The 26743-nt window shown below is 54.6% G+C and overlaps 1 protein-coding gene across 4 annotated transcripts in view; it reads left to right on the top strand.

Annotated features, from left to right (window-relative positions):
• Positions 1–26743, top strand: part of LOC127585784 (pre-B-cell leukemia transcription factor 2-like) — a 55557-nt gene that overhangs the window by 17236 nt on the left and 11578 nt on the right. The window contains exons 3-6 of one of the 4 annotated variants that reach the window (XM_052043476.1): positions 14053–14297; positions 15377–15567; positions 20940–21090; positions 22752–22800. In XM_052043476.1, the coding sequence (XP_051899436.1) occupies positions 14053–14297; positions 15377–15567; positions 20940–21090; positions 22752–22800 (636 nt within the window). Of the gene's footprint in view, positions 1–14052; positions 14298–15376; positions 15568–20939; positions 21091–22751; positions 22909–26743 lie in introns of all 4 variants that reach the window. The other 3 variants (XM_052043473.1, XM_052043477.1, XM_052043474.1) reach the window with 3 other exon arrangements.

Genomic DNA, 26743 nt, shown 5'->3' with positions numbered 1-26743 from the left:
CACAACCTCTGCAGGCAGTGAGTTCCACGCACCCACCACTCTCTGTGTAAAAAAAAGCTTACCCCAGACATATATCTTCCTTCAATTGCCTTAAAATTATGTCCCCTTATGTTAACCATCGTCGCACTGGGAAAAAGTCTCTGACTGTCCACTCGATCTATGCCTCTTATCATCTTGTACACCTCTATCAAGTCACTTCTCATCCTCCTTCTCTCCAAAGAGAAAAGCCCGAGCTCGCCCAACCTTTCCTCATGAGACATGCTCTCCACTCCAGGCAACATACTGGTAAATCTCCTCTGCACCCTCTCTAAAGCTTCCACATCTTTCCTATAGTAAGAACTGAACCCAATACTCCAAGTGTGGTCTGACCAGAGTTCTATAGAGTTGCAACATCACCTTGCAGCTCTTGATTTCAATACCCCGACTAATGAAGGCCAACACTCCATGCGCCTTCTTAACAACCCTATCAACCTGCGCGGCAACCTTGAGGGATCTATGGATGTGGACCCCAAGATCCCTCTATTCCTCCACACTGCTAAGAGTCCTGCCATTAACCTTGTATTCTGCCTTGGAATTAGATCTCCCAAAGTCTATCACTTCACACTTTTCCGGGTTGGGATGTTGAGATGGGACGTACTGAGGTGGTCGCTGGTTCAGGGTAGGACAGGTTGGAGGTCAGGAGCGCCCGCCTGGGTGAGTGCAGCTCTGTCAACTCTGGAGGAGCTCGTCGCCATCCGGGGCAGGGCAGCCTGTCCCAATGGCTCCCCACCTGCCACCCTGAACAGTCCCTCCCTCCGCCAGCGGCCTCAGTGTACACCATCTACAAAACGCACTGCAGTCACCTGCCCAGGCGACTCGCACAGCACCTCCCAACCCTGCCACCTCTCCCTCCAAGCAGGGCAAGGACAGCCGGCGCCGGGGATCACCACCGCCTGCAGCTTCCCCTTCAAGTCACCCCCACCACCCTGGACTTCTAAATATATCGCCGTTCCTTCACTGTCACTGGGTCTCAATCCCGGAAATCCCTCCCCAACAGCACTGCGGGAGCACCTTCACCAGAAGGACCACAGCGGTTCCAGGGGGCAGCTCACACCCCCTCACCTTCTTGGGGGCAGTTAGGGATGGGTGACAAATGCTAGCCTTGTCAGGGACAACCAGACGGTGAAAAGTTAATAAAAGAAAAAATAATGCACAGCAAGCTCCCACAAACAGCAATGATGGGATTGAGGAATTAATATTGGCCAGAGGTACCTCCTACCTCTGCTTTCGGCTGGTGCTGTGGGATCTTTGCATTCCCTTCTCCCCCTCCCTCCTTCCCCCACCCCACCATCTCTAACCATTTTCTCTCCTCATCCCTCCCATCCCCCCCTTCTCCCCACCCCTTTCTCTCCCCATTCATTCTCTCACCCCCCCTCCTCTCCCCCTCTGTGCCCTCCTCTCACAAGTGCACCGCTCTGTCAGTCTCATGCTCTCTTTCTTCGCTTGCTCTCTCCTTCTGTCTCTCTTCTTTCTTTCTCCCACTCTACCCTCTCCCCACCTCTTCTCTCTCCCCCACCACCCCTCTCCCCCACCACCCCTCTCCCCCACCACCCCTCTCCCCCACTATCCCTCTCCCCCACCATCCCTCCACCCACCATCCCTCTCCCCACCATCCCTCTCCCCACCACCCTTCTCCCCCATTACCCCCTCTCCCCCACCACCCCTCTCCCCCACCACCTCTCTCCCTTCCCCATCCCCCTCCCCCAGCTGGGTGTTGTTATGGTGTCTTTAACCAACCTTCTGCATTGGCCTTGTTCTGTCATGACCCTCCATCTCCACACGAGGTGGTCCTGACCCCACTCAACTGGTTGAACCCCACCTCCCCCCCCCCCCACCTTGTCACCTGTGGCCCCGCCCTACCTTCGACCTCTGCCCAGACCACAACAAAAGTCACATCCCAAAGAAACGCAGCCTCCATCTTCCCAAAGTTCATCGGAGGAGCCCGGTCAGGGAGGGACCCACGCTGGGTCCAGGCAGGCAACATCAGGGCTGGTGAGCAGTAACTTGGGGAACATGACGGGGTTAATGAGCGTGTGAAGGAGGAGAGGAGGGGCCAGATGGAGGGAGAGAGGGAGTGGGGGAATCCTGGAGCTGTGGGAAGCCTGGCACCAATGATTAACCCAGGGCTGGAGATCAAGGTTTTTCCCCAGTCTGCTGAGGGATCTTGACATGGTGATATGGAGGAACCTAGAACGTGTTTAAAAACAAGAGGTCATAGAGCAGTACAGCGCAGGAACAGGCCCTTCAGCCCACAATATCTGTGCCGACCATGATACCAATTCAAACTTCACATCTGCCTGCACATGGGTCGATATCCCTCCATTCCCTGCCTGTTCATGTGTCTGGCTAAATGCTTCTTAAATACTTCCTTCCACCCCTCACCTTAAAGCTATGCCTTCTGGTGTTTGACATTTCCACCCTGGGGATAAAAGACTCTCACTGTCCACCCTAATTACACCTTGCATAATTTTATAGGCTTCTATCAGGTCTCCGCTCATCCGCTGCTGTTCTAGAGAAAGTCCAAGTTTGTCCAACCTATAGCCAATACTCTCCAATCCAGGCAGCATCCTGGTGAACCTCTTCTGTGCCCTCTCCAAAGGCTCCACATCTTTCCTGCAATGGGGGCCACCAGAACTGCACCCAATAGGGTTGCCCACAAAGATGAGGCAAAGTTTCCTCTCTCCCAGGGCGGTGAGTCTTTGGAAAGCAGTGGGAGCAGAGTCGTAGAATAAGGCAGAGGTGGGGAGGTGCCTGGTAACCGAGGGCTGAGATGTCACTGAGGTGGGAATGGATTTGATCTTGCAGTCCGACAGAATGGTGAAACAGGTTGGAGGCTTTGAGTGGCCTGTTGCTGTTTATCATCCAGCTTATCTGTCACCTCGAACAAATCCTTTGGTGTTATTTTTAAATTCATTTCTGCATACATTAGCAATGGGATCCTTGGGTTTTGTTTGTCCCGAGTTTGACCTGGATTTTGAGATCCTGCATCGTTGCTTTCTGCTGACTTTGCATTCGTTTATTGTTAGCGGGTGCATCGAGGAGCTGCACTGGCTCGCGCTCGAGAGCTGCTGGGGTCCGCGTCCCTGTGCCTGGCAGCTGGACGCTTCCCCAAAACACAAGCCCCTTCCTGTCCCACCTCACCAGTGGCACCGGGGCAGTGATCTGCGGATAGGGAGGGCTGACGGAGAGGGGACCCTCACTGCCCAGGGGTGGGGGAGGGGGGTTGGGGGGTGTGGGGAGGGTGGTGGGGTCAGTGCTGCCTGCACAGGAACAGGCCCCAATGTCTGTGCCGACTGTGAAACACCCAGGTCATTCTCTCTTTTCTCCTCTTCCATTGGGTAGAAGATACAGGAGCCTGAGGGCACGTACCACCAGACTTAAGGACAGCTTCTACCCCACTGTGATAAGACTATTGAACGGTTCCCTTATATAATGAGATGACTTCACGATCCACCTTGTTGTGACCCTGCACCTTACTGCATTGCACTTTCTCTGTAGCTGTGACACTTTACTCTGTACTGTTATTGTTTTTACCTGCACTACATCAATGCACTGAGTAATAACTCAATGTAACTGCACTGTGTAATGAATTGACCTGTACGATTGGTACGTAAGACAAGTTTTTCACTGTACCTCGGTACAAGTGACAATGATAAACCAATACCAATACCAATTTAAATTGTACATCTGCCTGCACGTGGTCTGTATCCCTCCATCCTCAGCTTGTTCACGTTCCTGTGCAGATGCCTCTTCAGTGTTGCTGTCGTATCTGCTTCCACCACCTCCCCTGGCAGCGTGTTCCAGGCACCCACCGCTCTCTGTCACCTTACAGGACGTCAAAGTTAGGAGCTGGAGGAAGGCATTTAGCCCCACGACCTGCTTCACTGTTCCGTGAACTATCTGATTGTAACCTTGACACTGCAATCCCGCTTTACCTGCCTGGCAACCTTTCACCCCCCCTTGCTTATCAAGCATCTGTCCACCTCTGTCCTAAAGACTGTTCCCACCACTCACTGAGGGAGAGAGTTCCAGTGAAAAACATCCCACCTCTCATCCACCTTGTGGGTGACGCTCCCATCCCCGCCGAAAGTAAACAGCGGCCCTGTGGTCACTATGCAGTCGTAGATATGGAGTCACACTGCATGGAAACAGGCCCACCAGGTCCGTGCCAACCAGCAACTTACACCAGTCCCATTTTATTCTCCCCACATTCCCATCGACTCCCCCCCGCCGCCCCCCACAAGGTTGTACCCCCTCAGCACCACCCCCCAGCGACAATTTACTGTGGCCAGTTAGCCTGCCGACCGGCACGTCTTTGGGATGTGGGGGGGATCCGGAGCACCCAGAGAGGTGGGTGGCACATTGGGGGGAGCGCAGGTAAACGATGCGGAGGTGGCAGATCAGCCATGAAGCTGTCGAATGGTGGGAGAGACTGGAAGGGCCGAATGGCCTCTCCCGCTCCTGTCTCTCGAGCTGAGGGGATCACACAGTGGGAGACGTGAGTGGGAGTCAGTGGAATTCCTGGTGAGGGGGTGTCACCAGGAGCGGGCTGTCCCGTTCCTTACCCGGATGGGCCTGTGCCTGACCCCTGACCCTGGAGAGGTCCAACAGGCAACTGGGCTCATGGGCTGTCCGGGATGGGCAATAAACGCTGGGCTTGCTGCCTCCCAGCTCCGGAGACCCGGGTTCGATCCCGACCTCTGGCGCTGTCTGTGCGTGTGGAGTTTGCACCTTCTCCCTGTGACCGGGTGGGTTTCCCCCCCCGGGTGCTCCCGGTTTCCTCCCACATCCCAAAGACTTGCGGATTGGCGGGTTAATTGTCCACTGTGAATTGCCCCCAGTGAATTGCCCCCAGCATGTAGATGAGGGGCAGACTGTGGGAATGTGGGGAGAACAAAATGGGATCAGTGTAGGGTTGGCATAAATGGGTGGGTGATGTCGGCACGGACTCGTTGGGTGGAAGGGCCCGTTCCCGCCCTGTATCTCTCCATGACTCTTTATGAAACCCATGCGGTCACAGGGAGAACGTGCAAACTCCGCACAGACAGCACCCATGTTTGGGATTGAACCCTGGCCCCTGGAGCCAGGTTCTACAAGCTACACCACTGCGCCACCCCCCCACCGCCCCCTTCCCAAATGTTGCTTCCCCACTTTGATGTGTGGCAGAACTGGTATTCCCGGGAGCCGGTGGGGAAAGCTGCCACTATTCCTCAGGAAGTCTCGGTGAACCCCCTCGGCGTGCGTAGTGGGACGACCTCCGCCCCGATTGCGCTCCCGCAGGACGCCACCACGGCTACGCGCACCGGCGGGCGCTCCTGGTGATGTTGCAACCCTCCTGGATAAGGTCGGGGATGACCAGTGGCAATCCTGGAGCCTACTCCCACTCTCCATCGCGATGAGGGAAGCGTCTGGCTTGTTCTGTGTGGCTGGGTGCAGGGAACAGGGTAACTGTAATGCATTACAGCTTTAAACGGCAGCCCAATAAAACAGACAGCTCACAAGTCACTCATTGCCTCTTTACAGCACCCCCAGAGTGATATAATTTCATTCCTCAGCACAAGTAATGTGTGAGTTCCCTGTGATGGGTGTAATTTTAAACATGTTTGACAGTATATCGCTCACTGGAGGTTGCCAGCGTGCTGGATCCCACATTTAACACGATCTTTAATCAATGTGAGCTGTCAAGGGCTTGGCAGTGTGGGAATCCCGCCTTGTTGATTAGGTTTGGAGAGATCGGGGAGGGCAAGACTCAGGGTCGAGCTGAGGGAAGTCTCCAGTTCATTCTGCGGCCGCTCTGTTGTCCTGGGGGCAGGGCTCGAGTGGTTGGCATGGCTGTGGGCTGGTCCAATGTGGTGGTCTACTGTCCAGGACCACCTCCTCTCCTGTACCCTCCCCTCTGTACTTCAATAAACAGACCCCACCGCCCCCCCACCCACGTTTAAAACCTCCCACTGGTCTGGCCCCTCCCTGTCTCCGTCACCTCCTCCGGCCCTCCGCCCCCTCTCTGCTCACCCTGAACACAGGAAAGTAGGAGCAGGAGTAGGCCACTCGGCCCCTGAAACCTACCCCGCCATTCAGTACGATCACGTCTATTCTATGCATCCTGGGTGCCCCGGTTTCCACAAGAACGTGGGGTTTGGCAGATTAATTGGCCACTGTAAAGTCCCCCTAGTGTGCAGGTGAGTGGTAGAATCTGGGGGGGAATTGGTGGGAAAGGGGGCGGCAAAATAAAATGGGATTAGTGTGCATGAGTGATTGACGCACGGACTCGGTGAACTGAGGGCCTGTTTCCGTGCTGTATGTTGCAACTCCAGGAGTTTTTTTGATTGTTTTCTATCCCTGCCCATGACGTACTGGTAATCTCCGTCACACACAGCACTCAACCCCCTCGTTGTTCACCGGTGCCAGCTACACATGCTTTAGAGGTTACTCTGCCCCATCCTTAAACAAAGAGTTTGAAGACCTGCGGGGCTTGGTGTGGGTTACTTGGCTGTTGATTGCCCTGAGTTTGTGGGTGGGCAGTGGGAGAATTGAGGGGAGCTACTCGCAATCTGAGGGAGAATAGGTTAGAGGGAGATAAGTGGAGGGGATGGGATTGCTCCGTGGGTTGTTGGGGCCAAGTGGCCTCCTTCTATGCCGTTAAGAAATACGAGAAATTGTATTGAAGTACGGGAGCCAGCAAACTAAGTATTTTACAAACAGGGCTCTTGTGTTGAATCTTTGCCTCTTGCTTTTCAAGACTCTCTCCACCACTGCCCTCATCCACCGTCCTTTGAGGAACAGAGTTACAAGGACTCTCCACTGTCCGAGAGGGAAAAAAAATTGCCTCAATACCATCTTAAGTATTTTTGAACAGTGACCCCTGTTCTAGATTCTCCCGGCACACACACACACACACATTCAGGCACAGACACACACACTTGGGCAGGCGCATGCGCGCTCGCGCGCGCGCGCACACACACACACACACACACACACACACACACACACACACACACACACACACACACACACACACATTCAGGCACACATGCACTCAGGCAGACACACAAACACACCTCAAGATCTTGTACGAATCACGTTCCCTCTTACACCTCAAACCTCCAGAAGGCACAATCCCGGACTGTCCAAACTCCCTCCCCTCTCATCCCATCCATAAACCTCCACTGATTCCAACACTTTACACAAATACAAACCCCCTCAGGAGAAAAAATGTCATCTCCTCTCTCTCCTAAGTTTAGGGTCACCCCCCTATTTTCAAAACACTGACCCCTGGTTCTAAATGCTCCCCCACATCCAGCCCTCAGGGAAAGTTCATTGACGAGAGAGGCACTTGGGACAGTGAGGAGAGGGGTCCGGGACAGTGAGGGGGAGGTGCCCGGGACAGGTCATTGAGGGGGAGGTGCTCGGGACAGAGGTCACTTAGGGGAGAGGGGACCAGGACAGTGATGGGAGAGGTGGGAGCAGCCAGCAGCCTTGAGAGGCAGAGGGGAGGATTAGGGGTGACAACAAGCAGAAGCTGCTCCAGCAGGCTGCAGTCTCCTTCCCCCCCACCCCCGACCCAAGCCCCGCCAAGCCCTCCCCTCACCGTAGCAGCCCCCACCTTCAAGAGGAAGGAACGTTGGATACAGGGACCTGCTCCCACCCACACTGGCTCCAGAGGAAGGTCCCCACCGGCCTATAAATTCCTCAGGAGCCTGCGGTCCCACAGCTCCACTCCAGCAAGGAGTCCGAGCTCCTGGAGGCCAGCTTACGGAACGACCTTTGGCCCCCCTGCTCGCCCGAACAGCCTTGAAGTTCGAGAAGGCAAAGTGTGATCCCAGATTAAAATGCAGCAGGGACCTTGCAGACTGGAGCTCGCTCCCAGTAGCTGCAAGCTGGATCCACATTCCCTGCCTAAACATGCTCTCTGCCTGCCCGGTATTCCAGCTGCAGCCCAGATTTGGGTTAATACCAACTCTTAAGAGCCGTGTTATTTCAGCTTGAAGCTCTAACCTTCCCTTCACTCCACCCGATCACTCGTTGCCTGGCGACCGGGCCTGTCGAGGCCTGAGCAAGCAGGCCTGACTCACTCGTGGTTGCCGTAGCGATATCTGGTCACAGTTGCCTGCGGAGGTAGCGGACTCCTCCGGTAGGGTGGGCAGATTTTGGGTGTGGGGGGGGATGGTGGTGTGGGGGTGATTGTTACAGTCAGGCACAAGGTTAATGGATTCAAATCTCACCAGGGCTCGTTGTGGAGTTTGACATCATCCATCTCATAGGTCTTTAACTGGGCTGGTTAAAGGGGTTTTATTTGAGGTTCAACCAGTGTGGGACAGGTTGGTCATTGGTTTATTATCGTCACATGTACCATGATACAGTGAAAAGCTTTGTTTTTCTTGCCATCAAGACAGATCACTCCACAGGTAAGTACATTGAGGTATGCAAAGGAAAAGCAATTACAGAATACAGAATATAGTGTTACAGTTACAGAGAAAGTGCGGTGCAGGTAGATAAATAAGGTGCAAGGGCCATGACGAGGTAGATTGAGAGATCAGATGTTCATCTTTATCGTACAAGAGGTAGGTTCAAGTGTCTTATAACAGTGGGATAGAAGCTGTCCTTGAGGCCTGTAGTACGTGTTCTCAAGCTTTTGTATCTTCTGCCCGATGGGAGGGGGGAGAAGAGAGAATGACTGGTGTGAGAGGGGCCTTTGATTATCGTGACTGCTTTACCGAGGCAGCGGGAAGTGTAGACGGAGTCAGTGAAGGAGAGGCTGGGTTTCATGATGGCTTGGGCTGTGTCCACAACTCTCTGCAATTTCTTGAGGTCACGGGCAGAGCAGTTGCCGTACTAAGCTGTGATGTATCCGGATAAGATGCTCTCTATGGTGCATCTGTAAATTACATGAAACAAGATGTGTCCTTGAGTATAAGGATTTTGTGCAATGGGGAGGAGCAGCAGTGTTCCTTCCCAATAGCACAGCCTGCGTCAGGGCCAGGGCTGGATGAGGGAGGAGACTGTGGACTTGGGTGGCCAATCTCCAAAGGTCCCACCAAGGGAGGGAGAGAGGGCATCTCTCCAGTTGGTCTCCTCCACAGCAGAGAAAACATCCCTAGGCCCGAGCGTCCGACTGCCTGCAGTAGGACTGTGGATAAATCCAGTTCCTTCAGATTCCACCCTCCTCCCCAAAAAAAAGCCCCAGGGAATTTCAGCCCACTTCCCCACTCCTGAAAGAGGGAGGGTGGGGGGAGGTGACCTCCTTGGAAAAGAGACTGGGTCTCAAACCTTCCAACACTGGGCCAACACAAACATTAAGCAGCCTGTCCCGAGGAGGGAGAGATGGATGACCCGTTGGAAGGCATCTCGGGGAACGTCGGGGGTGGGGGGGGGGGTGGGCACTTTCATTGGCAAGAGCAGTTGACAGCCGGGGTACAGCCTTGGTAAAGGCACAGGCTGATTCCATGGGGGAAGGGTGGATGGAGATATTGCTCCCGGGGGTCGGGAGTCTGGAAGTCACATAAACCTCTTCCCCTCTTGCTCCCCTCCCCCTCAACCCTGCCCTGTCCTCAGTTGTTGCTACATCGGCTGATGTTGTGCAGAGTGGTGGGACGGGTCCATGGGACAACCTCGGTGGGAGGGAGGGAGTGGGGAGTGCTGCAGTGTCAGCGGTACCCTCGCTCAGATGAGAGGCTAAACCAAGGACCCGCCTGCCGTGTCCTGAAGGAGTTCACGGCATTGGTTGGCAGGAATTCTCCCTCTCCCACAGTGTCCTGGGGCTGATTATCTCTCATCAATATATCTTAAAGGGAAGATAGTTGATGGTGATGATCACACTACTGGCCTCAGGATCTTGCTGTGCACAGGTTGACAGCTGTTTCTCCAGCAGAGGCCACATTGGTGAAGAGTTTTTGGGTGTTGCGGAAGGGTGGCGTGGGGTGTTGCATGGAGATTGAGAGGAACGTTTCCAACAGGAGTTAGAATCAGGTTCATTATCACTGACATGTTGTGAAAGTTTTTTTGTGGCAGCAGTACAGTGCAAAGGCCTAAAAATTACTATAAATTACAAAATAAGTAAATAGTGCAAAAAAAAGGAATAACGAGGTGTTCATGGGTTCATGGACTATTCAGAAATCTGATGGCAGAGGGAGGGGAAGAAGCTGTTCCTGAATCGTTGAGTGTGGGTCTTCGAGCTCCTGTACCTCCTCCCCGATGGTAGTAACGAGAAGAGGGCATCACCAACCCTGCTCCCTCTCTCCCATCTGAAGTCAGCCCCCTGAGGTTGAGGGGGAGGTTTTGGGGGAAGGACGGGGACTGGACATTGACGTGCTGCCGTGATCGGCACGAGGCAAGTTGGAGTTGGGTGGGTGCGGGTGGGGGGGGGGGGGTGGTGCGGAGGTAGATTTTATTTTTGGCCTCAGCATTCCTGAGGTGTAAAGTTACTGGACGAACAAGTTCTGCCTTCAGTTGGCAGGTGTGCAGTGTATCAAAGCTTTGTGTGTGTGTGTGCAGTGGATAGCGGAATGTGTGAGTCTGAGTTTGTGTGAGTGTGTGTTTGAGTGTGAGTTTCTGTGTGTGAGCACATTTGTGTGTGTGTGGGAGTGTGTGTGTTTGTGAGTGTGTGTGAGTACGTGAGTGTTCATGAGTTTGTGTATGAGTGTGTGTTCATATGTACTTCAGTGTTTGTGTGAGTGGGTGTGTGTGTGATTTTGTGTGATTGAGTGCAATTGTGTGTTTGAGTGTGTGAGTCTGTGCCTGTGAGTGTGCTTGTGTGTGTACCTGCGTGTGTGCGTGCCTGACTCTGTGTGTGCCTGAGCATGTGTGTGTGTGTATGTCTGAGCGTGTGTGTGTGCCTGAGTGAGTTTGTGTGTGTGTATGTGCCAGAGCGTGTGTGTTTCTGTGTGCGTATGTGCCTGAGTGTGTGTGTGTTTTTGTGTGTGTGCCTGAGTGTGTGTGCCTGTATGAATGTGTATGTGTTTGGGTGTGTGTGTTCCTGAGTGTATTTGTGTGTGTGCGCCTGAATGTGTGTGGGGTGGATCAGGGTGACCGTACGTGTGGGGGCTATAAGGGAGTGTGTGAGAGTCTGGAGGAGGGTTGAGGAGGTGAGGTGGGGCAGCACTGGACGAGAGGGGGAGGGGGGAGGCGAGGGGAGGAGGAGCTGCCCCCCTCTCCCTCGGCCGTCCCACACCAGGCCCCGCAGCCTCGCAGGCCCCGGCCACCCCCGCTGCAGAAATGCGAGGAATTCCTGTGTGTTGCCGTGGCGGCTGCTCCCAACCCTCCCCCCACTCGTCCCTCCGCGGGACGAGGAGGGAGAAAGGTCATTGCTAGGTTGTCGCCATGGTGACGGCACCGAGTGGTGTCGAGTGAAGCAGTGCGGGAGTCGGGCTCCCGGCCTTCCCCAATGCATTGCACCTGGTGACAGCGGCTGCACTGTTGGGGAATGTGCAGCCTCATTGTGCCCACCACCCACCCACACCCATCCTCCCCCACCCCCCCCCCCCCCCCCCAGGGTCCCCTGCCTATCTCACCCCATCCTCGGGCAAGGGGGTCAGTACCCCAAAACTGGGCAGGCCTCCATCCCTAGGTCCCAGCTCCCAGCTGCCCGAGGTTAGGCCATGGATAAATCCAGTTCCTTTGCTTCCTCCCCCCCAAAAAAAAAATTCCCTCTGGGGAGAATTCCAGCCCTCTCCCCCACTCCTGAAAGAAGGGGAAGGGGAGGGAACCTCCTCGGAATGGAGCGGGGGCTTGAACATTCCAACACGGGCGTGTCCGGCCCTGTTGTGGGGGTCTCGGGGAACGTGGGGACTGGGCACTTCCATTGGCCACTGTGGTTGGCAGCCAGGGGCAGAGCCTTGACAGCCAAAGGCACAGGCCGATCCCATGAAGGGTTGGTGGGCGGAGGTGGTGGTGGATGGAGGTGCTGCTCCAAGGGGTTTGGGAGCCTGGAAATGACATAAACCCCTTCCCCTCTCCCCTCCCACTCCCCCCTCCTTCACTCTACCATCTCTTCCAGTAGGGGATTATTCATGGTGGCTCCATGCCGGGAAGTGGAGGCGATCGTGAGCCTGGACCCTCCCACAGAGGGAGTGTGATCGATGGTCAGGTCCACCATGGTAGTGGTGTTGACCAGGCCACTGGGAGGATCCTACCTCCCCCCCCGCACACCCTCCCATCTGTCCTCACCTACCCCAACCCTCTGTCCTCACCTCCCCTCCCACCCCCTGTCCTCACTTCCCTCACCCTTCCCGTCCTCACCTCCCCGCACCCCTCGTCCTCATCTCCCCCACCCCCCTGTTCTAGCCTCGCTGTCCTCACCTCCCTTCCGTCAATTCCCCCACCTCCCCGTCCTCAACTCCCTCCACACCCCGTCCTTGCCTCCCCCACCCCTCCTCTCCCCACCCCCATCCTCGCCCCTTCCCCTGAGCCCTCGACTCCCCCCTCACCTCCCCCACCCTCGCCTCCCCCTCCCTCACCTCCCCACGTCCCCCAATCCTCGCCTCTCCTCCCACCCCCGCCCCTGACCCTGGGTCCAAGAGAGAGCGACCGATCGGACCCTGGTTTAGCTCCATGGGTGAAGCCCTGAGCCTCATCGACGCAGAGCAAAGGCTGGGCACTGACGAGGCCATTCACTCCATCATGACGGTGCTGGCCACTGAATCGTGGAGAATTCACGACACAGGAGGAGGCCATTTACCCCAGCGCGCTGCTGCCTTCCGACACTGTGGGCATGACTCTGTAGATGCTGCCTTACCAGCTGGGCATTTCCAGCCTTGTGCTTTGGTCCTGGTCACATGATCCCAGTTGTGCCTGGGATCTTGCCGCGTGCAGTTTAGCTGCCAATTATCTATCATTGTGGCAGAGAATTTGTTTCACGAGGGTGTGGAGAGCAGGGAGGTGGAGTGACACTCTGATAATCTGACCTTGGAGGTGCCGGACTGGTCGATTTTCCAGCATGTTGGACGTTACTCCTTTTCATACCCGGATACATTTTTATTAACTTTCTTTGCACAGTTTGCACAGTAGTATAACACATTTTCTGGTGAGCATTGTGAGTTTGAAGGGAACAGGGAACACACCAGCACTCTGGACTATGGTTCCAACTGCAAACCTCCCCACATTCCTTGTTCCCAGAGTTGTGGACTCCAACCCTGTATCCGGCACACAGTCTGGACTGGTCGCTGCTGCGCTCTGTCCCCACTCCTTGCTTGCTTGTCGTGGCCTAGTACGGCAGTTCCAACACACAGGAACGCAAGAGGCTGCAGAGAGCAGTGGACATAGCCCGGTCCATCACGGGCACAGCCCTCCCCTCCATCAACAGCACCTACCTGAGGCGCTGCCTCAAGAAGGTAGAATCTATCATCAAGGACCCCCACCATCTGGGTCATGCCCTCTTCTCACAGCTACCATCGGGCAGGAGGTACAGAAGCCTGAAGTCCCACACCACCAGGTTCAAGAACAGCGACTTCCCTTCGAGCATCAGGTTCTTGAACCAATCTGCACAACCCTAACCCTACCTCAGCAACGGAACACTACGGACCACCTCTGGCACCACCGTGGACTTGCTTCCGTTGTCTTTTTGTTTGTTGTCTTTGGCTTTTGCCCCAAGGTCTTGTTTTTGCAGTTTCTCTCTCTCTCTCTCTTTTCACTGTCTTGTATAATTTATGTTCTGTGTGTTGGCTGTACCTACCTGCCTGTGATGCTGCTGCAAGCAAGTTTTGCATTGTACCTGTACCTCACCGTACGTGTGCACATGACAATAGACTCGACTTGACTTGGGAGGCCCGGCTCCCGTTCTGGAGCATGAGCCGGCTGCCGGACCATCGGGATTTTGGAACAATCGGATGCTGGATTGTCCGAGCATCCGACACGTCCTGAGCCCCTTGTGATACACAAGGTGTCCCGCCTTTTAGCGCAGGTCGAGATGGACGCTGACTGCTCGGGTGGTTACGTTTGGGGCAGGGGGGCATGGAGGGGCAGGGGTTGAAGGGGGGGGTCCCGACAGAGATGATCTGACCCGCCCGCTGTCCGTTCCAGGCCTGAGCATCCGCAGCAGCCAGGAGGAGGAGCCAGTGGACCCCCAGCTGATGCGGCTGGACAACATGCTGCTGGCGGAGGGCGTGGCCGGACCGGAGAAGGGGGGTGGCTCAGCGGCAGCCGCGGCGGCGGCGGCTGCCTCGGGCGGCGTCTCCCCCGACAACTCCATCGAGCACTCCGACTACCGGGCGAAGCTGGCCCAGATCCGGCAGATCTACCACACAGAGCTGGAGAAATACGAGCAGGTAGGGGTGGGGGCTGTGGGAGGGGGTGGAGGCTGTACGCTGGGGGGGAGGGGGGTTGTTGTGGGACCACGCGGGGGGGGAAGGGGCTTGGGCAGCGCTGTGGGACCGCGCAGTGAAATACCACAGCGCGAGTCATCGCAATGTCTCAGGATGTTGACTGGAAGTGCATTTGGTGCAGAGTGAAGCTCCCTCCGCACCGTCCCGTCACACACTCCCAGGGCAGTACGGGTTAGACACAGGGTTAATCTTTCTCCACACCATCCCGTCTCACACTCCCAGGGCAGGGACAGTACAGTTTAGACAGAGCGAAGTTCCCTCCAAACTGTCCTGTCACACACTCCCAGGGCAGGGACAGTAGAGTGTGGACACAAGAGTTAATCTCTCTCTACACTGTCGGCAATAATATTTTGAGTGAGATGTGAAGGGGATTAAATGAAGGCTTCCTGTCCTCATCCTGTGGTCACATCACCCTGGACTGGGGTGAGAGCTGGAGACCATCCCACAGGATCACTGGGGGAGCATCAGCTCCCATGCAGTCTGGGCATTAGGGCCAACCAACCCTTCCTCTACCTCCTTCCCCACCACCTCCTTCTCCTCCTCTCCTTCCCCTGCCTCTCTCCCTTCCCCTTCCCCTCCCTCTCCCTCTCCCTCTCCCTCCCCTCCTCCCTGCCCCTCCCACCTCTCCCTCCCCTCCCTCCCTACCCCCATTCCCCCTCTCTCCCTCCCCTCCTCTCCCTCCCCTCCTCTCCCTTCCCCTCTCCCTCCCCCTCCCTCTCCCTCTATCTACCTACCACCCTCTCTCTCCCCCCTCCCCGTCCCTCCCTCCCCCTCTCTCCTCTAAACCATTCACTTCCCGGCCTCTCCCCTCACTCTTTGTGCCCTCGCCCCGCTCCCTCTCTCCCTCTTCCTGCTTCTTGTCCCATGGAGTTTCCCCCTCCTTCCTCTCAGCTCCTCCTCTGTGGGGATCTGCCCCGTGTAAGCCGGGTCTTGTAACCCCCCAACACGCTCCTGGCCTGCGCACTAGCCCCTGGCATGGGCTGGGCCCTCCTAACACTCTGCCTGCCTCTGTCCGTACACAGGCCTGCAACGAGTTTACCACACACGTGATGAACCTCCTGCGGGAACAGAGCCGGACACGGCCGATCTCTCCCAAGGAGATCGAGAGGATGGTCGGGATTATCCATCGGAAGTTTAGCTCCATCCAGATGCAGCTAAAACAGAGCACGTGTGAGGCGGTCATGATCCTGAGGTCAAGGTTCCTCGACGCCAGGTTAGTGTTGGGCGGGGGGAAGGGGCGGTGGGGATGGACTGGGTGAAGGTGCAGGGGCCCCGGAACCAGGCTAGACAGGGCCAGGTGGAGACACAAGAGACTGCAGATGCTGGAATCTGGAGCAACACACAAAGTGCTGGAGGAACTCATCGGGTCAGGCAGCATCTGTGGAGGTAAATGGACAGTCGACGTTTCAGGCTGAGAGCCTTCCTCTGGACTGGACTCCACATGAAGGGTCACGTTGACCATCCATTTCCCTCCACAGATGCTGCCCGACCCATTGAGTTCCTCCAGCACTTTGTGGGACAGCCCAAATTCGGCACCAGGTCTTGTCCGCTGGGGTTTGGCAACCTGGTGTGGGACCTTCCCTGATGTGGCAATGGAAGAGGTACAAGGGGACGGAGGGGAGACAGTAGGAAGCTTTATCCCACAACAGAGCTGTGGGAGGAAGATGCTTAGAGGGAGTCTGAGGAGGAATATTTACACCCAGAGGGTGGCTGAAATCTGGACCGCCTGCCTAAGGAGGTGGTGGAGGGACAGCATGTCAGAAGTATCTGGAGCGGCACTTGAATCGCCAAGGTGTAGCTACTGAATGGGATTAGTGTTGATGGGGACTCAATGGTCAGCACAGACATGGTGGGCCGAAGGGCCTGTTTCTGCGCTGTGCGGCTTTGTGACCCTATAAATACCTCATCTCCTCTTTAACGTCTCTTTGATTTTTCTTCCCGTGAGTGTCTCCGGATGGTTATCCTGGGGATTTATCCTTAATTCCTGCAGGTTCCTTGTCTGATCCTGAAGTCTGGGCGGTGAAACGAGTGCCTTGTTTGTAGCCCCAGGACATAGGAGGTTTCCCAGCCAGTTCCAAGCTCGGTGCAGCACCCCCATAGGGTGCCCAGGCAGATGCCTGCACTGAACTGGCGCCCCATCCCACCCCCAGCCCCTCAGCCCCCTCCCCCTGTTCCGCCTCACCTTTCCATCCCAACTCACCTCCTCTTCTCTGTCGTCTTGATGCCTGCACTGGTTACAGGCGCATCCAAAGCTCTTCCCCCTCCCCTCCTCCACTCCTCCCCTCCCCCCTCCTTCCCCTCCCTTCCCCACCCCCCTCTCCTCCTCCCCTCCCCTTCCCCTTCTCCTTCCCTCTCTCCCCTCCTGTTCCTCCTCTCCTGCCCCCTCCCCAACCACCCCCACCCCTCTCCCCTCCCCACCCCCTTCCCTACCGCTCCTCCTCTCCATTCCCCTCTCCTCCCACACCACTCTCCCCTTCCCCCCCTCCCCTTCCTGCTCCCCCCTCCCCTTCCTGCTCCCCCCTCCACTTCCCGCTCCCCCCTCCACTTCCCGCTCCCCCCTCCCCTTCCACTTCTTTCCCTCCTGGCTTTCTCTCTCCCCCCCATCCTCTCAGCCACTCTCTCCCTCCTTTACCCTCTCTTCACCTCCACTCTCTCTCTCCCCACTCACTCCTGCCCTCCCCTTTCCCTCTCTCGCTCACCTTCTGTCCCCCTCCAGGAAACCACCAGAGTGCTGTAAAGTCCCACCAGTGCCACCCTTTTCTGTGGTAATTACCTCGCTGGTAATCCAGATTGTGCATAGTAAAAAGCACTCTTTCTGTCCTCTCTGGAACCACAAGTTTATAACGTAGTAGTACCTTTACTTTCGATGATATTCCTCCAATGCTTAATCTGTTCCCCCCCCACAGCCATTATCCAACTACAATCTCTGTGATTTATGTTTCAATATTCCCAGAGCTCACTTCTTCACTTAGTTCCTCAATTTCCAGATAATTTGTCATTTATTTTAAACCAGCGTGCACTAAACTGTGTTGAAACTGCTTTGCCAAGAACTGACTGGTTTGTTAATGTTATGGCCCTGACTGTCCCGGCTGGGTGCTTGATCCAAAATTAGCCTCACCCGCAGAGTTAGGGAAGTGCCAATTAGCGTGATCAGTCCTGTGATGCCGAGTGTGTGAATGGCTGCCTTGTTCGGGTCCGAGCCCCGAAGGTCTTCAAACTCTCTGTTGAGCTTAAGGATGGTACAGAGTAGTTTCTACAGCGCGTGTAGCTGGCACCAGTGGAGAACAAGGGGTTTGAGGGCTGTGTGTGACAGAGATCACCAGAATGTCGTGGACAGGGAAAGAAAATGATCAAAAAGTCCCCTGGATTTGCAACAGATGTCATACAGCAAGGGAACAGGCCCTTCAGCCCACCAACCATTTTATACTCATCCCATTTTATTCTCCCCACATTCCCATCAAATCCCCCCAACCCTCACCGCTCACTTACACACCAGGGGCGATTTACAGCAGCCAGTTTTACCTACCGATTACCTGCCAATTAACCTGCATGTCTGTGTGACATGGGGATGAAACCCAAGCTCCCAGGGGGAAAGCCACGCAGTCACAGGGAAAACGTGGGAACTCCACACAGACAGCGCCAGAAGTCGGGATTGAACCCGGGCCTCCGGAGCTGTGAGACAGTGGCTTACCCGCTGCGCCACTGTGCCACCCAATTGCATACATGTTGTGAGTAATTTTCAGTCCACGGACAATGAATGTTCTTGCTGTCACGTCCTTTGAGGTGTTGGGAGCGTGGTAGGTACTGTTTACAAGGAGGAAGGTGTCAGGATGGTAGCTGACCATCATTCCCTTGTCGATAGTCAACGTTACCACCAGCATCGCGGTGAATGAGACAGACACAGACTGAGTATTGGCCTCTTATATTAAGAAGAACGAGAGCTTAAGGGGTTATGTAACCGCTGGACAAAGCCCTGAGCAGACCACACCTGGAAGACTTTCACTGCAGGAAGGTTTAGTTGGCCTTTGCGGGTGACACCACGGTGTAGCAGGTGGTGCTACTGCCTCACGGCTCCAGCAACCTGGGTTCGATCCCGACCTCTGGTGCTGTCTGTGTGGAGTTACCACATTTTCCCTGCGACAAGCACTTGGACAGGTACGTGGGGAGGAAAGGTTGACAGGGATATGGGCCAAACGCGGGCAAATGGGACTAACTTAGGTGGGATTCTTGATCGGCATGGACCAGTTGGGCCAAAGGGCCTTTATCCGTGCTGTATAACTCTATGATTCTGTGGGTATCCCCTGGGTGCTCCAGTTTCCTCCCAAACCCCTTAGATGTGCAGGTCAATAGGTTAATTGGCTGCTGTAAATCGCCCCTAGTGTGAGCAGTGGAATTTGGGGGAATTTGATGGGAAGGTGGGGAAAATGAAATGGGGTTAGTGTCAAAGGGAGTTTAACGGTTGGTATAGACTTGTGGGCTGAAGGGCCTGTTCCCATGCTGTATGACATCTGTTGCAGGTCGGTAGGTTAACTGGTTAAGTTGCCGCTAGTGTGTAGGTGGGGAATGGGAGAACCGGTGGGGGAAATTAATGAGAAGGTGGGAGACAAGAGGTTGCAGGGAGATAGATAGGGACAGATGAGATTGTGCTACAAACCAGCATAGACTTGATGGGCCAAATGGCTTCCTTTGATGTTGTAAGAAAATATGAATTAGATGAGAGGAGAGTGTAGATTAACCAGAGTGAGCAACAAACCATCTGCTGGAGGAACTCAGCGGGCCGAGCAGCGTCTGTAGGAGGGAAAGGAATTGTCGACGTTTTGGGTCAAGATCCTGCCTCAGGACTGAGAGGGGAGAGGGGAGATGGCCAGGAAGGGGAGGTAATGATGCAGCTCTACAAAATGCTGGTTAGGCCACACTTAGAGTACTGTGTCTGGTTCTGGTCGCCTCATTATAGGAAGGATGTGGAAGCGTTGGAAAGGGTGCAGAGGAGATTTACCAGGATGCTGCCAGGTTTAGAGAGTATGCATTATGAGGAGAGACTAAGGGAACTAGGGATTTACTCTTTGGAGAGAAGGAGGATGAGAGGAAACATGATAGAGGTGTACAAAATATTAAGAAGAATAGATAGAGTGGACAGCCAGCACCTCTTTCCCAGGGCACCAATACTCAATACAAGAGGGCATGGCTTTAAAGTAATGGGTGGGAAGTTGAAGGGAGATATCAGAGGAAGGTTTTTTACCCAGAGAGTGGTTGGGGCATGGAATGCACTGCCTGGGGTGGTGGTGGAGGCAGGTACATTGGTCAAATTCAAGAGATTGTTAAGATAAGCAGATGGAGGAATGTAAAATAAAGGGACATGTGGGAGGAAGGGGTTGGATAGTCTTAGGTGAGGTTTAAAGGTCAGCACAACATTGTGGGCCGAAGGGCCTGAATTGTGCTGTACTGTTCTATGATTTTATGATTCTCTGAGAAGGGGATGGTGAGACAGGAGCCCGAGGTGATTGGTGGACTGGGGAGGGGTGAAAGATGATGGGCAGGTTGCACCAGGTAGGGGAGGGGAGGGAGTAGAGCTCATAGGCAGTGGCAGGTGGGTGATAGATGGAGGCAGACAAACAGAACAAGAGGCAGAGGCAGTGAGGTGGGCGGAGGAGAGGGTGAAGGTCAGAGACAGCTTCTGGAGGGTGACCTAGACTCCAAGGGACTGTTTGCTGAGATTACACAAACGATGGCTTCCCTGTGGAAGATTAAGGGGCGATTTGATTAAATATTTTGGGGAATTGATGTTGCTGGTTGCGGGGGTTAGAGGGAGTCTGGGACAAGGGACCTAGCCCTTGGGGGAAACTGTACGGGGAGGGGGGAGGTGGTGAAACTCGTACCACAAACAGTAACGCATGCTGGGTCCCTGGCTTATTTTAAATCCCAGCTTGGTGTTTATCCAATCGTTCTGTGTTGGAGTTAGCTACATTTTCCACTAGTGGGAAAGTCTCGAACAAGAGGACGTGGTTATTAAATGAGGGTCAATTAAAACCGAGTGTAAAAAAATTTCTCCTCACAGGGGGTGGTGAATCTCTGCCCCGGGGAGTTGTGGAGGACAGATCGCTGGTGGAGGCAGATAAATATTTGAAATGAGGTCTAGGGGGATAAGATATGATATCTTTATTAGTCACATGTACATCAAAACACACAGTGAAATGCATCTTTTGCATAGAGTGTTCTGGGGGGCAGCCTGCAAGTGTCGCCACGCTTCTGGCGCCAACATAGCATGCCCACAACTTCCTAACCCCTACGTCTTTGGAATGTGGGAGGAAACTGAAGCACCTGGAGGAAACCCACGCAGACATGGGGAGAACGTACAAACTCCTTACAGCGGCCAGAATTGAACCTGGGTCACTGGCGTTGTAAATAGCGTTATGCAAACCGTTACACTACAGTGCCTGGATCTACCACAGAAGGGGAATTGAGGTCTGTGGCAGATCAGCCATGATCATATTGAATGGCAGGGCAGGTTAGAGGGACTGAGTGTCCTTCTCCTGTTCCAATGCTGTCTGGGCCCACGAATGTAACCTCCAAATCTTCCTCCTGTAGGAGAAAACGACGTAACTTCAGCAAGCAAGCCACAGAGATCTTGAATGAGTACTTTTACTCTCACCTCAGTAACCCCTACCCCAGCGAGGAGGCCAAGGAAGAACTGGCTAAGAAGTGTGGCATCACTGTGTCGCAGGTCAGTGTATCCCAGGTTAGGCCCGTTTCACCTTCTCCGGGTACTGTGGGGGTCTGCCGCTGATGGGCCGGGGGCTTGGGGCGGGCTCGGGTCTGTGTCGGTCCCGCGAGGTGTTCGGATGCCCCAACTACTAGGGAACCAGGAGGAGAGGTGGATCGAAGTAATTGGTGTGGTAGAGCTGGGTAAAATGGTGGTCGCTGTTCAAAGGGATCGACGGAGCCGGGAGTTGGGGAGTTAGAGCAGGGTTGGGAAGGAAATGCCGGATGTCCGGAACTCTCTTCCTCAAAGAGCTGATAGGATGTGGAAGGAGGAATGGAAATATTTTGTTCAGTCTGGGGTTTAAGGAAGATGTACCCAGAAGAAAGGACACTAGGCTGGGTAGACAGTTGCATTCTAGGTTCTGTTTTATTGCTCCTACTTCTCATGGCTTAGATAGAGGCCAATCAGCCCATTGAGTCTATGCTAGCTCTTTGGGCCTTCTCACCCTCTCCCCACTTATTTCCCTGTAAGTTGTTCTCCCCACACTCCCATCAACTCCCCCCAGATTCTATCGCTGACCTACACGCTGGGGGCAATTTACAGCGCCAGTTAACTTACCAACCCCCACATCGCTGGGATGTGGGAGGAAACCTTGCTATTCACTACGTGGTCACAGGGAGAACATGCAAACTCCACACAGATAGCACAGAAGAGGGTGCACTGGCAAAGGGTCACTGGGGAAGGGGCACCCAGGGAAGGGGCACCAGCAAAGGTGACCTGGGGAAGGTTTGCCGGGGAAATCGTACTGGGGAGAGGGCATTGGAGAAGGTACGGGGGGCAAAGTTAAATTGGGGAAGGTGCACTGGGGAAGACGGTGCACTGGGAAGGGCACTGCCAGGGACTATAGTTATGAGGAGAGAGTGGAGACGCTGAGTTTAGACCGAAGAGGAGGGTCTGAGAGCCCCAGACTGGACCTAGCAGGGGTAACTAGTAACCAGAGGTTGGGAGGGGGGCAGTAGAATAAGGGGGAGTAAGTTAAAGGCCTGAAGACTGGAGGGGTGATGAAGAAAGGGTTACTTTATCCAGCCCGAGGGTTGGTGAGGCAAGTCTCCGCCTGAGAGGGAGGTGGGTGGGGCGGAATCCCTCCGAGACTTTTATGGCCTCTTGCTGTGCCTCAGCCCACAGAGTCGGGGCGGTCTAAGGGGGAAAGGGGGTGGTTGAGGTCGGCTCACACCTCTGGGACTGCGGTGGCAGCTCCAAAATGAGTCCATGGTCTCTGTGATCCGGGCCTGGGGTGTTGCTCCCTCCTCTCTCTCCAACTCTCCCCCCCTCCCATCCTCTCCCCTCCTCCTCCTCCCTCCTTCCTCCCCACCCTTCCTTCCATTCTCTCTCCTTTCCTCCCCCTCCCCTTGCTACCTCTCTCCAGATCCTCCCTCCAACCCTCCCTCCTTCCTCTCCAACTCTACCATCAACACCCTCCTGCCCTCTTTCCTTCCTCCTCCTCTGCCGTTCTCCCCTCCCTCTTCCCCTCCCCTCCATCCCTCCCTCCACTTCTCCATCCCCTCTCTTCCATCCCCCCTCCCTCTCTCCTCCGCTCCCCACCCCTTCTCCTCTCTCTCTCTCCCTCTCCCCTTCCCACAACCCTCACCCCCTCCCTCCCTCCCTACTCTTGCCTGACCTCCTGCCTCTCCCTGCAGGTGTCCAACTGGTTTGGAAACAAGCGCATTCGGTATAAGAAGAACATTGGTAAGTTCCAGGAGGAGGCTAACATTTACGCTGTTAAGACCGCCGTCAATGCGACTGCTGCTTCTCAGAACAGTCAAGCAAACTCGCCCACCACTCCCACCTCCGCAGGTAGGCTGCTAACCGAGCGACACTCTCCTCTGCACTGATTGGCTCTGTCAACTTGAAACAAAAAAGGGGGCAAAAATTAAAAAGGACAACCTGATTGGTTTAAAAACAAGAAAGAATTCCTCCCGCAGTATCGTTAACCGTACCTGTGGTCCTTTTGTGCTTTCCGGTAGCTCTGGGGTTTGATGTTTGTTTCCTCGCTGTGGGCATCTCCTGGTGTTTCACTTGTGGGGGACAGGTCTTGCTGGGACTTGGGAGCTTGGTTCTGCTGCCTCTGGGATACATTCCACCCGCACCCCCCCCCTCCCTTCCCCACCACACACCCACCTCCCTCCCTGTCCCACTTACAATGCTGTTCCCTCACTCTGCCCCCTTCCTGACTCCCGGCAACAGTCCTGGGGTAGTTTCCTGGTCCCCTGACCTGCCCAGTGGAGGTGAGGGAGACGGAGGGAGTGGGGAGGGACTGCACGATGTTGTTCCGCCCTGGACAACGAGCCCCTGGAGTAACTGGGTCACTGGTGGAGGGTTTGGGGGAGTTTGGTTATTCTCTCTCCTACCATGCCCAGAGCTTTCACTCAAGTGCATGTTCCTCTCCCTCGCTCCCTTCCCCCCCCCCACTCCCTCCCCCCTCTCTCCCCCTCACTCTCTACACCTTGTTCCACCCACATTCTCCTCATTACCCCATTCCCTCATAACACTCTCCCACTCACTCCCCCGCACTCTCTCCCCTCTTTCTCCCCCATTCTCCCCTCTCATTCACTCCCTTCCCACATCACTCCCCTCGTTCTCCCCTCCTCGCTCCCTCCTCTTCTCAGCCCCTCTCCCTCATTCCCGCAGTTGTGCACACTTGTTCTCGCTCTCTTCCTCTGGCCCTGCATCTCTCGCACTCTCTCACTCTTTCTCTATGGTTCTCTGTACATCTGCCCCTCTCCCTCTCCCCTCTGCCCTCTATCACACTGTCTCCCGACCTTCACCCAGCCTGCGGTTAACCAAATCCCCACTATCAGCCTGCCAATCCTCACCACTGTACGGCATGATTCCACCAGCTGGGGCCAGACAGTGGCTGCTATTTAACCACTGGGGCATCACAGTCCACCTTGGATTTTGCTGAGTGTGCACATCGTGGGGTGATGGTGCGTAGTGATTCAGAGGTGGGGGTGGAATCCTGGCTGGTTAACATTATTAGTTTTAACTTCCCTGCAAAGGGGCGGCCAGTGGCGCAGCGGGTAATACTGCTGCCTGACAGCTCCGGAGACCGGGGTTCGATCCCAATCTCCTGCGCTGTCTGTGTGGAGTTTGCACATTTTCCCTGGGACGGCGTGGGTTTCCCATGGGTGCTCCGGTTTCTTCCCACATCCCAAGGATAGATTAATTGGCCGCTGTAAATTGCCCCTGGTGCGTAGGTGGGTGGTAGGTTTGGTGGGACGGGAATGTGTGGAGAATAAGAGGATTAGTGCAAATGGATGCTTGATGGCCAGCACAGATTCAGAGGGCCGAAGGGCCTGTTTCCGTACTGTACGATTCTATGACCCTAAGGCAGACTGCGCAAATCCTGCTAGGAATTGTTCCCTGCTGGACTCAAAGCATCCGGCCTTGTCTGGTCTGGCTCAGTCCCATTCCCAGTCCCACCAAATCTAGAAAAGTCCTGTCCCACCCCCTACTCCCCCGGTTCTTGCCCGAGTCCTGTGTGTCTGGACTCAAACTTTCCAGTTGGGAGGTCTGAGTTCCGGTGGTCTGTGCACTGGGATCCCAAGGGGTCTCGACAGGGTGGGTGTGGGAGATGTTTCCTCTTGTGGGAGAATCTGAAACTAGTCAAAGTCGAGTTTATAGTCACCTGCATCACAGGCACATAGCAGTTTAAAAATAAGGGGCCACCCATTTCAGACAGAAAGGAGAGGGAACATTTACTTTTCGAGCTGTGAGCTGTCTTCCTCAAAGGGCAGTGGAAGCAGAGTCTTTGAATATTTTTAAAGCAGAGCTCGACAGATTCTTGATAAAGGGGGCAGGGGAGAGGGTGAAAGGTTTGGGGAGGTAGGTGGGAAAGTTGAGTTGAGGTAACATTCAGGTCAGCCACGACATTATGGAATGGCGGGTCAGTCTTGAGGGGCTAGGTGGCCTATCTCTGATCCTATCATCCCACCAAGGGCGGGGGTGACCTTTCTTTCAGTCTGATCATTGGCTGCCAGGGATCGGGGATCCCTATGACGAAAGGATCATCTCACAAGGACTGGTTGAGTGGGTTGGGCTAGTATCTGTTGGTTTAGAAGAACGAGAGGTGATTTTGTTGCTGCACACACACCTCTGAGGAGCCTCTGGTTGCCCCATTACAGGAAGGATGCGAGGGCTTTGGAAAAGGTACAGAGGAGGTTGTCCAGGATGCTGCCTGGATTAGAGGGTTTGAGAGGTTGGACACACTTGGGCTGTTTCCTCTGGAGCACCAGAGGCTATAAAATAATGAGAGGCCTAGATAGGGTAGACAGTCAGAATCTTTCTCCCAGGGTAGAAATATCAAGTACTAGAGGACATGCATTTAAGATGAGAGAGGGAAAGTTTAAAGGAGATGAGCGGGGCAAGTTTATTATCTAGAACTAAGGGCATCATTTCAGAATTCAGGGGTTGCTCATTTAAGATGGGAGTGATATTGAGGTCCTATATATCAAAAAAATGGTAAAGGTTTATTTGCAAAGCACTTAAGCAATTGACATGTTAAGCATTTAAGCTGTGTCCATGGCACTATTGCATTGTTGTGAAGCTGGCACACCACATGACTACTGCCCCATCGACATCAGTTTGAATGCACGAACCGATTCTGTCCCAGCTTAAAGAAACTCCGCACTGCTCTCCCTCTTTTAAAGATAAAGTAACTCATATATTTACAAAGTTAATGAACGGCAGCTCTGAATCTGGTCCAGTAACTGGTTCTCAGCATTTTCCTAGTCTCGGGTCAACGTTGGGGTGGCTGTGTTGGGATTTGAACCTGCAGGAGGTTCTGACCCTGTGTTAGGCTTGCTTGCCGAGATCTGCACTGGATCCCTCAGCCACTACTTTGTGGTTTGAGTGGATCGCTATCCTCATCTCCAGGAGAGGTCACCTGATTTTCACAACCGCAAGGACTTGGCCCCCAATCTCACCCAAACGTGACCTCGTTCCACAAACCATTGACTCTGGTTCCTGCCTCTCGTCTCAGTATGATTATGACTGCCAAGGACTCAGCTAATGACAGCTTGCTGCCCCATTAGTATCACTTTTGGTTTCTGTCCAACTCTTGGGAAACGAAGGCCATCGGGATGGGCCTCTGGCAAGTTTCCAATCCTTTTCTCCGTCAAGGATTCTGCGGGCGTACACCCCCGTGATGGTGGACAGACCTGCTCTCCATTCCAGAGGTGCCCCACTGGAAGCCGGGTGACAAGGAACAAGTGGGGGTTCAATCCCAAGTCCTTTTCCGGAAACTCTCAAACAGAGTGGGTGACAAGTAAGGGGCTTGTGGTCTCCCAGTCAGTCTTGACCTCGGCTCACCACAGTCCGTTTGGTGCGGGGATTGTCACCTTTCGCTCTTCAATCTGAGTGATTAATGATCAATGCAAAGGCATCATCGATCCCTCATTCACTCTGGAGAGATCCAGCTGGCTCATGAACCTGGCTGCACAGAGGTTTCCAGTGGTTAGTTCCAAAAACGTCTGCCAAAGATCCGTTGCCGACAATTTGACAGTGAGCACAAGAAACAGGGGTAGGAGGGGGCATTCAGTGTCTGGAGAACCTTCCAGCTGGAACGCCGTTTCTCTGCCTCCATGCGGACCGCTCAGCGTGAGGTCGTGGCGAGAGCCCCTTCACTCAGACC

Source organism: Pristis pectinata, chromosome 34 (genome assembly GCF_009764475.1).
Source record: "Pristis pectinata isolate sPriPec2 chromosome 34, sPriPec2.1.pri, whole genome shotgun sequence".
Classification (NCBI taxonomy): domain Eukaryota; kingdom Metazoa; phylum Chordata; class Chondrichthyes; order Rhinopristiformes; family Pristidae; genus Pristis; species Pristis pectinata.
Note: the sequence above shows the minus strand (reverse complement) of the source record. Positions and strands in the feature narration are given on the sequence as shown.